The 14,243-nt window shown below is 38.8% G+C and overlaps 1 protein-coding gene across 3 annotated transcripts in view; it reads left to right on the top strand.

Annotated features, from left to right (window-relative positions):
• trappc9 (trafficking protein particle complex subunit 9) overlaps positions 1-14,243 on the top strand; it is an 82,144-nt gene that overhangs the window by 2,323 nt on the left and 65,578 nt on the right. For 2 of the 3 annotated variants that reach the window (XM_077743113.1, XM_077743115.1), the window contains exons 3-11: positions 236-381; positions 538-663; positions 1,463-1,489; positions 2,603-2,724; positions 4,139-4,264; positions 4,345-4,561; positions 7,894-8,037; positions 11,775-11,901; positions 12,728-12,873. In XM_077743113.1, coding sequence (XP_077599239.1) covers positions 236-381; positions 538-663; positions 1,463-1,489; positions 2,603-2,724; positions 4,139-4,264; positions 4,345-4,561; positions 7,894-8,037; positions 11,775-11,901; positions 12,728-12,873 — 1,181 coding nt within the window. The remainder of the gene's footprint in view (positions 1-235; positions 382-537; positions 664-1,462; positions 1,490-2,602; positions 2,725-4,138; positions 4,265-4,344; positions 4,562-7,893; positions 8,038-11,774; positions 11,902-12,727; positions 12,874-14,243) is intronic. The other variant, XM_077743114.1, reaches the window with a different exon arrangement.

Raw genomic sequence — 14,243 nt, forward strand, 5'->3', positions numbered from 1 at the left:
TTTCATACTTCGCTCGATGGTAGGGATAAAATTAGTCACTCAAAGTGATGAATTCGGACAAATTGAAGTAAAATCAAGCAGCCAGTTTAGCTTTTTGTGCCTTTGTGTCTTTACTATAGTTTCTGTGTTCACTCAGCCCTTCACTCTATTTGTTCCTCATTGTCCAAGTGTGAAGTACTAGTATACGTGTGTATCATTAAGGATGCCGGATAAAAAAAACTCTGTTTTCCATCAGGCATTATAAGAAGCGCTGCCAGGGACGCATGAGGAAGCACGTGGGCGACTTGTGTCTCCAAGCCGGTATGCTGCAAGACGCACTGGTTCACTACCACATGGCGGTGGAGCTCCTCAGGGCTGTTAATGACTTCCTCTGGTTGGGAGGTGAGTAAGGGACACATTGTCAACAATGCATATTTTGCATCGTGATGCCTAGGTTTATTATTTGTGTGCTGTTATATATTCCATATGTTTTTCGAGAAAATAGGAATCATGGAGTATGTTCCACTTGAGCTAAATTTAATTTTTCTAATTTTTTAGCCGCCTTGGAGGGGTTGTGTTCGGCATCTGTCATATTTCACTATCCCGGAGGGACGGCAGGGAAGATGCTTAGGCATAAGGCCAATGTCTCTCAGGCAGCCGATGCGGGGAAACGCCACAGACCAGGTGAGATCATGGACGTTTTTCAGTCTGATGTTTTTCACGTTTCGTCTGTATGAGCTCATTTTGTCATTATTGTATTGTTATTATTATGAGAATCCGAAAATGGCACCCATTTCCCCCCCAAAATGTTTTTATCCTCAATTCACTGGCTGCCATTGACGGGAATGAACAATCTATTTGACCTTATTGTCTTCAACGTGAAACATTTCCACTCCTTCATCTGTATCTTCCCTCTTATTAACACACTCTTAACAAATTGTTCCCTTCCAATCAACATCAAGCCTGTCTCACATTGAATGTTTTATTATTATTGTGAAGTCTATTCTCATGGTGCACTCTCCTCTCACTATTAGCTGGTGTGAAGTCGCTTCTCATGCTTCACTTTTAATAATTAGGGCTCAGTCAGATCAGAGAAGTCTACTTTTAACCACCCCAATCCCATCTGATCACATTTTTGGCACGTGGCTTTTGCAGCACTGCCAAGAAATCACAAACATTTTTTTTTTAATTCTTCCTCCCTTCATAGAGTCCCTTTTTTTAGATCTTGTCTGCGTCCCTAGATGCACTCCTTGCCACATAATAGATAATTAGCTTTTAGATATACTGCACTCTAGTACTTGACTGCATGCCCGTAGCATCCAGATTGATGGTGCATGTTTACAGAAATACTACTTAGGCATATTACGTATATTTATTGAACCATTAAGTGTTTAAAAAAAGTAGAATTTTACAACAGGGAGGTTTGGTACTAACACGGCTAACATTGCTCTTTGTGTCAAACTGCATTCTTTCTTCTCTGTAGGGGCTCAGGAGGTTCTCATTGATCCAGGTATGACTTCTAACCAAACGTAGGCTTTGATAGTCGGACCACCCACCGCCCCTTTGTGACCATTTGCATGCATTTTCATCTTTATCTCCAGTCTTTAGTACTTTAAACTCTTGAAATCATTTTATTTGTTTGATTTTTTTTAAATTCATTTATTTTTTAGGGGCGTTGCTGGTCATCGTTTGGTTTTCTCATGCTACGTATTTGTCCTTATTAGGCTTATGGTTATTTAAATGGAGGAATATGTTTTTTCTGTTGTATTTTTGGTAATAATGTAGTGTTTTTCAACTTTTTGAGCTGAGGCACACTTTTTTCGCATTGACAAAATATGAAGGAATATCACCATCTGAAAATGTTAATATTTAAAACTCTGTCACCTACTTGAACATTATAAAATAATTCTCATCACTTTTATCCACAAAACTAATATTACTTCAACCTCTGATTATTATGCAAAATTCAGTTTTGTGTTCACAGACTTTACTTTGAAAACCAAACAACTTCTGCTTCATTTTCTGTAAAACCAAGCAAAAAAACCCTACAATTATTGCAATGTTTCCCCTATTATTATGCCTTAAATTTCCAAATATCACAATGTATAATGCCCAATTCCACTTATCTATGTTTCAAACACATTAGCCACGTTTTGCCGACCCAAAATGTTTAATATTCCACTTCATTGGTGCAGAAAATGAAGCATAAAAAGTCTTTACCAGCAGGTGGCAGCCCAACACAACAAATGTGGTCTTCAGTGCACGTATACAAAATCCCACCTGTTGAAAGGTCACTTGTTTTTTAGGGGAACATTTTTAGGGTGCTCTGAGCAAATCATAAAATCAATGCAAATCTGACTTTTTACAATCTCTCATGCTTTTTTTAATCGATTGAATCACATCAGTTGTTAAGCTTGTTGATGGCATTTTTTTTGACAGCGCCACACTGCATTCTTCAGTGTTTTGTTTGCATTTCTGGATTATTCATCCACACCGAGCAGCGGAATGCCTTATGCCGTCTTTCCCTTTTTTTTTCCATTTCATCCGTCTTGGCAGCAAAGCGTGCCGTGCGGCCTTTCCGGGCCAAACTAATCATCTCTTCTTCTCGTCTCCCATCGCGCAGGAGCCCTCACAGCCAATGGCATCAGTGCGGATACCAGTGCCGAGATCGGGCGGGCGAAGAACTGCTTGAGCCAGGAGGATATTATTGAAAAATATAAAGAGGCAATCTCCTACTATGGAAAGGTATGTAACAAAAAAAAAGACATACACACACAATATCAGGTGCTTCTCAATGCTTTACTTGTCAGGGTTGTTACTATTATTATGTTTTAACCCTTCCAGGTTATAGTGGTTATTACAATGTTATTTATCAAAATGATTCATTGAAAGTGTTTTTTTTATTTTACTCATTGCATGACATTGATGAGGATTGGTCGTGAATAGTGCCAATCCGCATAGAATATTAGGGATTGGTCACCATCAATGCAGCCAATGATTTAAATGGGTTTAAAAAAAGGTTATTAGATTAGATAACTTTATTCATCCTGTATTTGGAGAATTTCAGTCACAGTAGCAATAGGGTGTGAATACAGACACAGAAAAAGACAATTTAGACATAAATAAATAGGTTGTAAATGGGTAAATATTAAATTCTACTCCATATACTACATTTAATGATTATGACTGAGTAAGACATTTTCCTCTTCTTCCCTTCCCACTATTTTTTTTATTTGGTGAGGAGAAAAAAGATATTCAAGTCATATCTGCCAGAGTTAGTCCGTACTAGTATATGTTTTATTCAAAATCATTCCTGAATCTTAAATGTTTTATGTTAAAACTCATCAATAAACCCATAGCGAGCCACATGAATTATTAAACACGGTCTCGCTTTAATGTGGATTATGTGTTCGGACAGCAAATGTTCATTTGTGACCTCTACATCCTGAATGCATAGTAAGTAAGTAACAAGACATCAATTGGTGTCCAATCCAACTTCTCATATAGATATTAATACACCAGGGGGCAGTATAAGATGGATGGCCTTGAATTTGAGGGGCAACTTTGTGAGTTGCTGCTTTCTGACAGCTGCTGTTTATTACTCACTTGGTCACAGGGGACATTGCCAAAACACGCATATGAGCAGGTTTAGTCTGTGGGAATCAATCTTTATGAGTCAGCACTTGCTGTACTCACAAGATGTATTGAAACACACCAAAAAAACACACAAGAACACTACTATAACCCATGTAGTGCATATATATCCCTAGGAATGTACACAAAACTGAATAGGCTCATTACCTGTTGAGGACACAAAGCTTTATCTTCATTATTATAATTGCTGCCCCCCACTACTACCTGTAGCTGTATCTTTCACAATGAAATTACATAGCCATTCAGTTATTAATTGAATTTTAATAAGAAGACATTGAGTGTAGAAGTGGGGGGTGGGGGTAAACAAATGGCAAAATAAATGGCCTTTTTTTCACTCTGGAAGAGCAGGCGTTCGCACCAAAAGAGCGTGGCGCTTAGAAACTGTTTGTCATTCCACCTGTGCGCCGCCGAGCCCCAAAAAGGGTGCTCATGTATTATTGCCGTCTGGTAGCAAAAGTCAAAATTGACTTGGCATCAACCTCGTCCTCCTTATCACCCCCTACAGTACAAGAACGCCGGCGTGATCGAGTTGGAGGCCTGCGTGAAGGCGGTGAGGGTGTTGGCAATTCAGAAAAGAGCCAGAGAAGCTTCGGAATTCCTCCAAAATGCCGTTTACATCAACCTCGGACAGGTGAGGACATTTTTTATCCCGCCATTTACTAGTAGAATCATCATTTCTAACATGAGAATTCTATCAAATGTTTTTGGCAGCTTTCTGAGGAGGAGAAGATTCAACGCTACAGCGTCCTCTCTGAGCTGTACGAACTGATCGGATTTCGGCGCAAGTCTGCGTTTTTTAAGCGAGTGGCCGCCATGCAGTGCGTGGCGCCCACCATTCCGGAGCCCGGCTGGAGGGCTTGCTATAAGCTTCTTCTGGAGACCCTGCCCGGATACAGTCTTTCCCTCGACCCCAAAGACTTCAGTAAAGGTAGAGTTACACTTCGTTAAGTTTTTCCGTTTGATATTTGTTTGGGTAATTTTTTGAAGTGGAGCGTAGGTATTAAAACTAATGGAAAGTTTCTTTTAAACGCTTTATAGTGAAATGAATTGGAATTCCCATTGCATCAAAACAGAGATGAACCTGCTAAAGATTTACTTGTTAATGTAATTTAAGTCAGTTCCATTGAGGGTAATAGCATTTTTTTAGTAGAAAAGCAATAGGAAAGCGTCAAATTCTGAGCAGAGTCGAAAAAACTTTTTGTAGTACAAGTTGCCAAGACAAAACAAAATGCTATAAAGTTTACTTCTGTAATTGAACACTTTTTCATTCGCCCCTGAAGTGAAACCAGGGTTAAAAAAGTCTTAAAAAAAACTGATATACTACTTTAAGTAGACCAACTAGCACTTCATATGAAGGAATTGCTTATTTGTATGCTGCCATTCCTCCCCCTTCAAATAGCTTGGACGCCTAGGGCCGTCAATGGCACCCCGTGAGCTCATTGGTTTACAGCCAAAGGAGTATTTAAAAGGGCAATTTTCTGTCCGTTAGATCATTGAGTTGACACGAACCCAATAGAGAGAACGTGACTGGTAGTAAAAGGTTGAGCTTTAGCAGACAAAGACGTATTCCGCTTTTACGTCTTTCCAGGAGTGCATCTTGTGGCTTTTCTGCAATTACGCAAACACTCCAACGCTCCAGCGCACAAAAGAGAGCGCGGGCGCTTTGTCGGGCCTTTTTCACAGGCCTCCCGAATCCGGCGACCCTCGACACCCTTGGCTCTACGCAGCCACTCCACAGCCTTTTGAGCGCTGGCGCCATAAAGGATCGAACACAAGGGCTCAAGGACATCCGTGTTATCTCCCGTGATCGCTTTTTAAGAGAGACGGAGAGAGGATTTGTCTTGTACAATGGCTCGCTTCGCTTTGCCCTTTTTATGCCGTGAATAGCGGCAAGCTGAAGGTTGAATGAGTCTTTTAACGTGGCCACGCCGGATTGACTATCACGAAAAAAAATCGGCTACGCATTTGTGGTGTAAAGAAATTGGAAGGAGAGACGGGGTCTCGTGGAAATGGATCGCTTTCAAATTGACATAGACACGAGATTGGAGTAGACGGAAATTGTAGTCAAGTAGTAGTACTGTTACGTGGAACATTTGCACTTGACAATCACCATTGGATTGGAATGGATAACTTTATTCATCCTGTATTCTGGAAATTTCATTGTGACAGTTGCAAGAGGGATATGATGCAGAAATAGGAAAGGCATTTTAGACATAAATAGATAGGGTCCCTGGCCCACGAAGGCTGGTAAGTAGCATGGTAGCATTGCTTTCCAAGTAAATAAGGTTGTTTTGATGCTTCATGCTGCTGTTAAACCACAAACTTCTTCACAGTCTCAAGCATTTAATCTTAAGAATATGCAAAAGTTTAAGTGTCCTAAAAACTAAATGTAGGGGACACAACATTCGAGCTAACTATAAGCATGCAGCATGGTATATTAGTAGAAAGATAGGTAATAAGTAAGTTAATAAATAAATACATGAATAAGTTGCTTATATATATATATATATATATATATATATATATATATATATATATATATATATATATATATATATATATATATATATATATATATATAAGCAACTTATTCATATATATATATATATATATATATATATATATAAGCAACTTATTCATATATATATATATATATATATATATATATATATATATATATATAAGCAACTTATTCATATATATATATATATATATATATATATATATATATATATATATATATATATATATATATATATATATATATATATATATATATATATATATATATATATATATATATATATACACATATATACACATACACATGCATGTATATAAGCACATGTATATACATACATACACATACATGTATATAAGTACATGTATATACATACATACACATACATGTATATAAGTACATGTATATACATACATACACATAGATGTACATGCATACGGTAGGTCTTAACACGCCTGACAGCTGAAGGGAGGAGGGATCTGCGGAAGCGCTCCCTCCTCCAATGAGGGTGCAGCAGTCTATTGCTGAAAGAGCTTTGTAGGGACTCCACAGACTCGTGCATCCTGGTCAGCATCCTCCTCTCTCCCACCTCCTCCACAGAGTCCAAAGGACAGCCCAGAACCCCATTCTTAACTCACTTCACTGCCATTCATAGTGTTAGATCTCAAATCCAATTGACTCGTATATGTAAACCCATCAAATTCTGATGTCCCTCCAACTCAATCTGCAATGAAAGAAGCCCGTTTCGGCACAAGACGCAGTCATTTTGACGTTATGATACAAACACATGGGCTCGACGTCTGGTTTGAATCCAAATGAGGATTGTTTCTTTCGCCGAGGCCACGTGTGATGGTGCGCTAGCTGGTGGAAAGGAGTGTTGTCCGCCTGGAGGCATTTGTGAAGAGATGTAAGTTTGTCAAGCAGCGCAGTCGCTGATGCATTCTAATGAGGCGGATACGCTTGACGGCGACGTGGCACTAATGTCTTTTTAAGGAGCTCAACACTGTGCTAAAATCCCCAGCGAACTCACCCTTGGTAGTACAGTCGTATTCCCACTGCAGTGTTATCTGGCAGTTAGCCTCTTTCTATTATTTTTCGCCTCATGGAACTCTGGAGGAGTATTCTACAGCCTAAAAAACTTGGAAATGTTCTTTTCAGAGGATGGGAATCGGCTCTAAAAGATGGGATTCTTAAAAAATGGGTTGATTAGTACATACATTGCTATTTCATATTTATTTAACTAACTAACCATAACATTTCTAGCAATAGAAAACAAAAAAGTCCCAAAAATCTTAACCAAGAGAAAAATACATATAGTATAGTACAATACATACAATATAGATAAATATAGTACAATACATACAATATAAATAAATATAGTACAATACATACAATGTAAATACATATAATATAGTACAATACATACAATATAGATACATATAGTATAGTACTATACATACAATATAAATACATATAGTATAGTACAATACATACAATATAAATACATACGTATAGTACATTTTATACTATATTTTCATATTTACACTAGTGTAACAAACTCAATCTGTAAAACAATAAGCAGGAAAATCACAATCAAAAACATTCATGTCATCACATTGGCATTTTTTTCAATGTCTATATATGAGAAACAACTTTTTTTTGCTGCACAATTGATTTGTAAATTTCCTAAAAGCGACGGCTTCTCATTAACTTTCCTCCTCTGTCCTCCTTTCCCCCAGGAACCCACCGAGGATGGGCCGCCGTCCAAATGCGACTCCTGCACGAGCTGGTATACGCCTCCCGTCGTATGGGCAACCCCGGCCTTTCCGTACGCCACCTGTCCTTCCTGCTGCAGACCATGCTGGACTTCCTGTCTGATCAAGGTCGGTAGACCGCACGCGGCGAGAGAAAAGTTGCCAAAACGCTGTGCTGCTCCTCCATTTACTTGTTCCATTTAAACCCTGTGAGGGGATTCTTAAACCTTAAAAAAACACCTAGATGAAGAAAGAACCACCCTGGCCTTTTGTGATAGCAGCCTTGTGCTCATTAGTGTGCGGCGCACAACAAAGCTGGCCTCCTTTTTGGACCCAGCGCAACATTGTGTGCTCTGACCAGAAATCCTGCGCTGCCAGTTGGAGCTTTTACCTAAACAGCGTGAACTAGACAATCTTCTGGCCACACAATAGAGGCCGGCGTAATCCTCGCTTGGCCGCTAAGCATGTGAATGGACACGGGGATACGGGAGGAGGAGGAGTTGAGTTATGGAGGTTAGGAAATATGCTTTGTTCACATTGGGATGTTACATTTGGGCATGAGGAATTTTGACAGGTTTTTTTTTTCCGTAGAAGCAGGGAGGGTGGGTTTTGCGTCTGGCTCGCAAGTTCTAGGGTCTAGGGTTCAATCTCAGTTGGGTTCTTAAAGTTTTGGAGTTTGGATGATGAATTGAATTAAGTACTTTTATTGTCATTATACAAATATAATGAGATTTAGAAGCTTTGCCATGAAGTGCACAAACGAACACCTATAAATAATTCATGAAGAAGTAGTCAACAACAAATGAAAAGGTAAATTATTAATATATTAATCATTTTTTGTCCCAGGCTTACGTGGTGCATCCTAAAAATAGGATAAGTTGGTTTAACACTTCAAATCGGCCCTAGTGATCTGTTCTCTTGATTGACTGACCCGTAAGTCAGGGTTTTGGTGCCCCTAAGTAAGCTTGGATGGGCTACAGCACCCCTCACCATCCTAGCGAATCGCAAAATGAATGACTAACTGCAACATCCAACGGTACCCTGACGCAACAGAACGTCATCATTTCACAGCTCCAAGCCAATTCATCTCGTATTTCATCCTTTGTAGCCTCCCTTTTTTAGCCATTCATATTGCCCGCTAAAGATGATTTCACATATTTTTTGAAAAAACGACATCACAGTTCTATAATTACATTTTTTTTCTCCCCCCGCCCTCAAGCTGCTCGGTCTGCTTCATCTTTAATGACACCTGTTGCCTCCAGTCATCTTTTAGATCTTTATGATGAGAAACTGCAAGTTTAATTAGGGTTATCACTTGCACCGATTACTTTTTTTTTTAGACGGTTGATATGGATGGCTACGAACGCCGTGCCATCTTTCTGCTTCAAAAGGATTGGACGTCTACCGTGACCGGACGTTTGGTCGCCGGTCTTTTAGTCCCTTTTGGTTGCCGGTCAAATGTGACAGAGTTTACTGTTGAAACCAGCTCTCAAAACTATAGTGTTGAGAGAAAGTTTGATATCTAATCTACTGTTTAATATCTAAGTACTGTTTGATATTTAAGTACTGTTTAATATCTAAGTACTGTTTAATATTTAAGTACTGTTTAATAATTAAGTACTGTTTAATATCTAAGTACTGTTTCATATCTAAGTACTGTTGAAACCAGCTCTCAAAATTATATTCATGAGAGAGAGATTAATATCTAAATCTACAGTTTTCAACAGTACTTAGATATTAAACTCTCTCCCATGAATATAATTTTGAGAGCTGGTTTCAACAGTAAACTCTCTGTCACCATTTGACCGGCGACCAAAAGACCGGCTGCGACACGTAATAATTTGAGAGACCCTTTTTTTGTCGTTTTGACTTGAGAGGCCGACTGGCAGTAAACAACCGATCAAATTTGCATTAACTTTCGTCTATCTCGGATCATATTCATTTGATTTACAATGAAGAGTGAACTTGCTCATTTTTTTTTCTATTCCCCTTTTCAAACTTTGGATGTCCTCCTCTTGATTACCTCTACATCTGTCAGCATCGTGCATCATTGAAGATGTCAGGTAGAGGATTTTAGGTCACCGCGTAGTAAATCCCATCGGCGCAATGCACGGGAATTTGAATGTGTGTATAGAACGCCAGGATGGAGACTGGCAGGTAATGATTTTCGTGTCTCCGCCGCCAGCAATAACACTTTGAGCTCCAAGTGGGATCGGAAAAGTCCGTGAAAACCTCGACCTTACTTTTGATGGGGAATGATGAAGCAAAATATTGAAAGATTACACGTCGCCGCATATCTTTAGGATCCCGTCAAAAGGCTCCGTGTACATTTCATCGTACAACTGAACGTTTATCTCTTGAAATTGATCCGACAAAAACAATTTCCTCTCGCAAGTCAAAAGTTTGCTTCACTACGTCCTGGAAAATTAATAACAGTCGAAAATAAGGGTGGGGAAGAAAAAAAAAAACTAAAAAACTAGCGACTATTCATGCGGGGGTCGTGTTCTTTTGTCACGACGTTCCCGCAAACTCGCTGCGTTTTTTTGCGTCGGCAGCACAACAATGCGTCGGAAAAAAATTAATCACGGGTGGCTTGCCGATGATTTGTACATGCAAATGAAGCCTTTTTTTTTTTTTAGGTGAACTTGCATTCAATTCTGGTGATTAATTTCTTATACGCTGCACACGGAATGCAAAATAAGCACAGAGACACATTTTTATAGCAATTTTGTACCCCAAAAAGCCAACTTTTCTTGCATCTAAATCATTGTAATGAAGATTAAAGGAGTAGAAGTGATCGTTGTCATGGGATCCCGGTGTAAATGACGGACGAAAAAGCGAGGGGATGCTTATTTTGCATATAGAAGGAGAAAATGAGATCCAGTCAGCCGTGGTCACTTGAGAAACACTTGGAGGGCATTCTAATTCCAGGTGCGAGCCAATGTGCGAGCTCACTTTTGATGGAGTTGCCTGCCATGCATTCTAATGGGCGTCCGAACCGAGATCGAGTAGATCCGAATCATCCATGCAGGTTTTTTTTTAAAGCAGTGGCCAGATCGGACTAGATTAGCTTGGTGTAAAAATTGAAATGGAGTCAGGTTGTTTAAGGAGATGTGTTTGAACCTCTTGATTGAGTTAGTGACATTCTAGATCAGGGGTGGGCAAACTTTTGGGCCCAGGGAGGGCCACATTGACTTTAAAGATTTGACAGATAGGCCAGGTCTGCACAAGATATGATTACATATAAAAAAGTGCATCCGTTAACAGTACATATGAAACATTAACAGAAAAAAGGACTAAAGTATTAAGATACTCATCACTCATCATTAAGGGAAAAAGTATAAAGTACAAAGTACAGTCAAAAGGAATGTATTAAGAAATATTAAAATGTAAATGCTGGTTTTAACAAAAATCATCACTAACATAGATTTAATTAGCTGATTTATTATGGACTTGTTGACTATGCAATTCTAGTTATTAAAATTGTTTTGATATCTATCGCTGTTGATTCGATTTAGCATTTATTTTTGTTTTTATGAAAACGCAATGAGTTTCCCATCTAGTGATTTAAGAAGCCACACCACAGCGCCGTTTTCAGTGTATTTTTTATTTTTTTACTCGCTGTTCCCAAGCCTCGCTGAGCCAAAGCAATTTTTACAACCCGGTGAGCAGTAATGTTTCCCTTTTTTAAAGCTATTCGTGGTACAATAAGGCTTAACATTTTTTATTTGAGGACCCGGCGCAGTATTGCTGAGAGAGACTCACCTCACAGGCCATTAATGTTTGGCTTATTTATAGTGTGTGAACATGAAACCTAAGCAATAATAAAAAAAAAAACGGCACATGATGTTTCTACATTTTTATAGAGAAAAAAGAAGTGACCCAGAGCTTGGAAAATTACACCTCCAAGTGCACGGGTGGAATGGAGGTCATCACCCTACCGGATGGCCTCAAGCTACCACCAGTGCCTTTCACCAAGCTACCAATTGTCCGGTAAGTTAACGCCATTAAAACACCAAATGACAGTCATAAAATCTTTTAAAAAATTCTATTCAATATCTGGGAGGTCCAGCAAAGAAATTATAAACAACATAATCGCAGTAAGAACTTTATTAAGAGTATGAATTAGGACATTGGAGGTTATTATCTTTGCATAGAGAAAATATACACTTCTCACTAAGTGAGGGTTAGCGGGCTGCTGGGTGCAATTGCAGGATGAATTTTAAATGCTGGCCAGTTTTTACTGTTTTGTTTATTCTCAGCTGTTTAATGTTTTAGGGCAGGGGTAGGGAACCTATGGCTCGGGAGCCATATGTGCACTCTTTTGATGGGTGTATATGGCTCTCATTGAATTGGTAGTGAAAATTTCAAGTCTATTTGCTGTTTTTTTTTGTTTAATTGGGAAAATATACATCATGTGTAAACCAAAATGAGCAGAACGGTGTAAAATGATGGTGTATTGACTTTTAATAGTCAACATATGCTTTGAAAATTGCTAAAAATATGAAATTACTGTCATAGATTAATGACGAATCGTGGTAAATGGACGCTGAATGTGATAAATCTCAACATCAGCTTTTTGGATAATTATAGTTACTACTACATTGGTAAAACAAACATCCTTAAAAACATCTATTTTATTAACTCTTCTTCATCAGATAGGTACAATTATAAATTCTTGCATATTATTATCTTGAGATGAAAAGGGTGATGTAATAATGGGGAAAAAATCTATATTGCCCACAACTAATGAATAGAGACTCCCTGGAAATGAATACTTTTTCATTGTTATTTTTTTTCTTTTTCATATTTCAATTAGATCAGTGAAGCTTCTCAACCTCCCCGCAAGTCTGCGTCCTCACAAGGTGAAAGGCCTGCTGGGCCCAAACGTGTCGGCGGCCAGTCCGTTCATCTACTCGCCCATCGTTATGCACAACAGAGGAGAGGAACGTTGCAAGAAAATCGGTAAAAACATCTTCACAAAATATCGGTGATTCATTCCGGGGCTAAACCGCGTCATCGTATGTCCTTCATATGATGAAAAAGCACGGGAAATGCGCTCGACTACACAAAGCGGAAAAAAAAAACCTTAGTTTCTTCCAATTGATGAAATATTCCAGTCGTCTGCGTCACTCACTCACTCACTCACTCACTCACGATGGAACTCCACTTGAGTGGTCGCGCTTGCTCCACTTGAAGGCTTATCTGGTACGGCCTTATCAAACAAGATGAGCATTGGGCGACTTTTATAATCCCGCTTTAATTATGTTTAGATGATATTAGCCCACAGTTGTTATCTCCCTCTGCAAATACAGCGTACCTGCAGTCACATTGTCCTTTTTATCCTCTCTTCCTTGTGTGTTCTTTCTAGGGAGGAAATGTGGTCGCCATTTATTTGCAATGCAATAGGAATTAGAATGAATTTAATGGCTAATTTGATCAGATATTCCGTGTTTTGGGTATCTAGTATAGGATTTGGCATTCATATTATTAGAAATGACTACTTTTTGAAGGGAATTTAAATACATTTGGTCTCGTTTTGGTCGACTTTAGCTACATAAATGTGAATATGGACCGTATGTCATTGGCTACCATTGATAAATAATCGACATATACATTAATTGACATAAATGACATTAATTTAGACTCCGTTTAGGAAGAAATGAATCCATTTGTATCAAATCAGTCTACTTTCTGCTGCAAATGATGAAAAGATTAGAAAAAGGCAGAATTAAAGTCAATTTTTGTGACAGCAACTAACATTCTGTCCTTAAAATCACACAAAAAATCTTTTGTTTAAACATGTTAGTCACAAGTAGACACACTCGATCCCCCACTTGGATCCCAATGAGACGCCAAAGAGTCGCGAGACTCCACAAACCGACCCCGAAACTAATCTTTCCTTCCTCCTGGGTACTCTTGACCACCTGATGAGGTTTTGATTGTGTCCTCGCACTTCTAAAGCGTCACTTCGCACAGTGAAAAAAGCTCAAATTGAATCCCATGACGTCGGGAAGGCTGTGAGCGTGCATTTCGTATAAAACAAACCCAAATCCTCACTCATTGTGGGTTTTGCAGAATTTTTTTTTTTAATCTCCGCTCTGGATCTCAGAAAACATTAAAAAACATTAAGAACAGACTCGTCTCTGGGGTATTCTGGGATCAGTGGAATTTACGCCCCAGTAATCTACTATGGAGAACTTAATTACCCTCCCGCAGTGGTTCACTTCTAAACCTTTATAGCCTTCGAGGTAGTCATGTCTTACCCGTGGTTTTTATTTATTGGGGTCTTGACCGAATCATTAGTATTCTGGGCGACACGCTTGCAACCCATG

Source organism: Stigmatopora nigra, chromosome 21 (assembly GCF_051989575.1).
Source record: "Stigmatopora nigra isolate UIUO_SnigA chromosome 21, RoL_Snig_1.1, whole genome shotgun sequence".
Classification (NCBI taxonomy): domain Eukaryota; kingdom Metazoa; phylum Chordata; class Actinopteri; order Syngnathiformes; family Syngnathidae; genus Stigmatopora; species Stigmatopora nigra.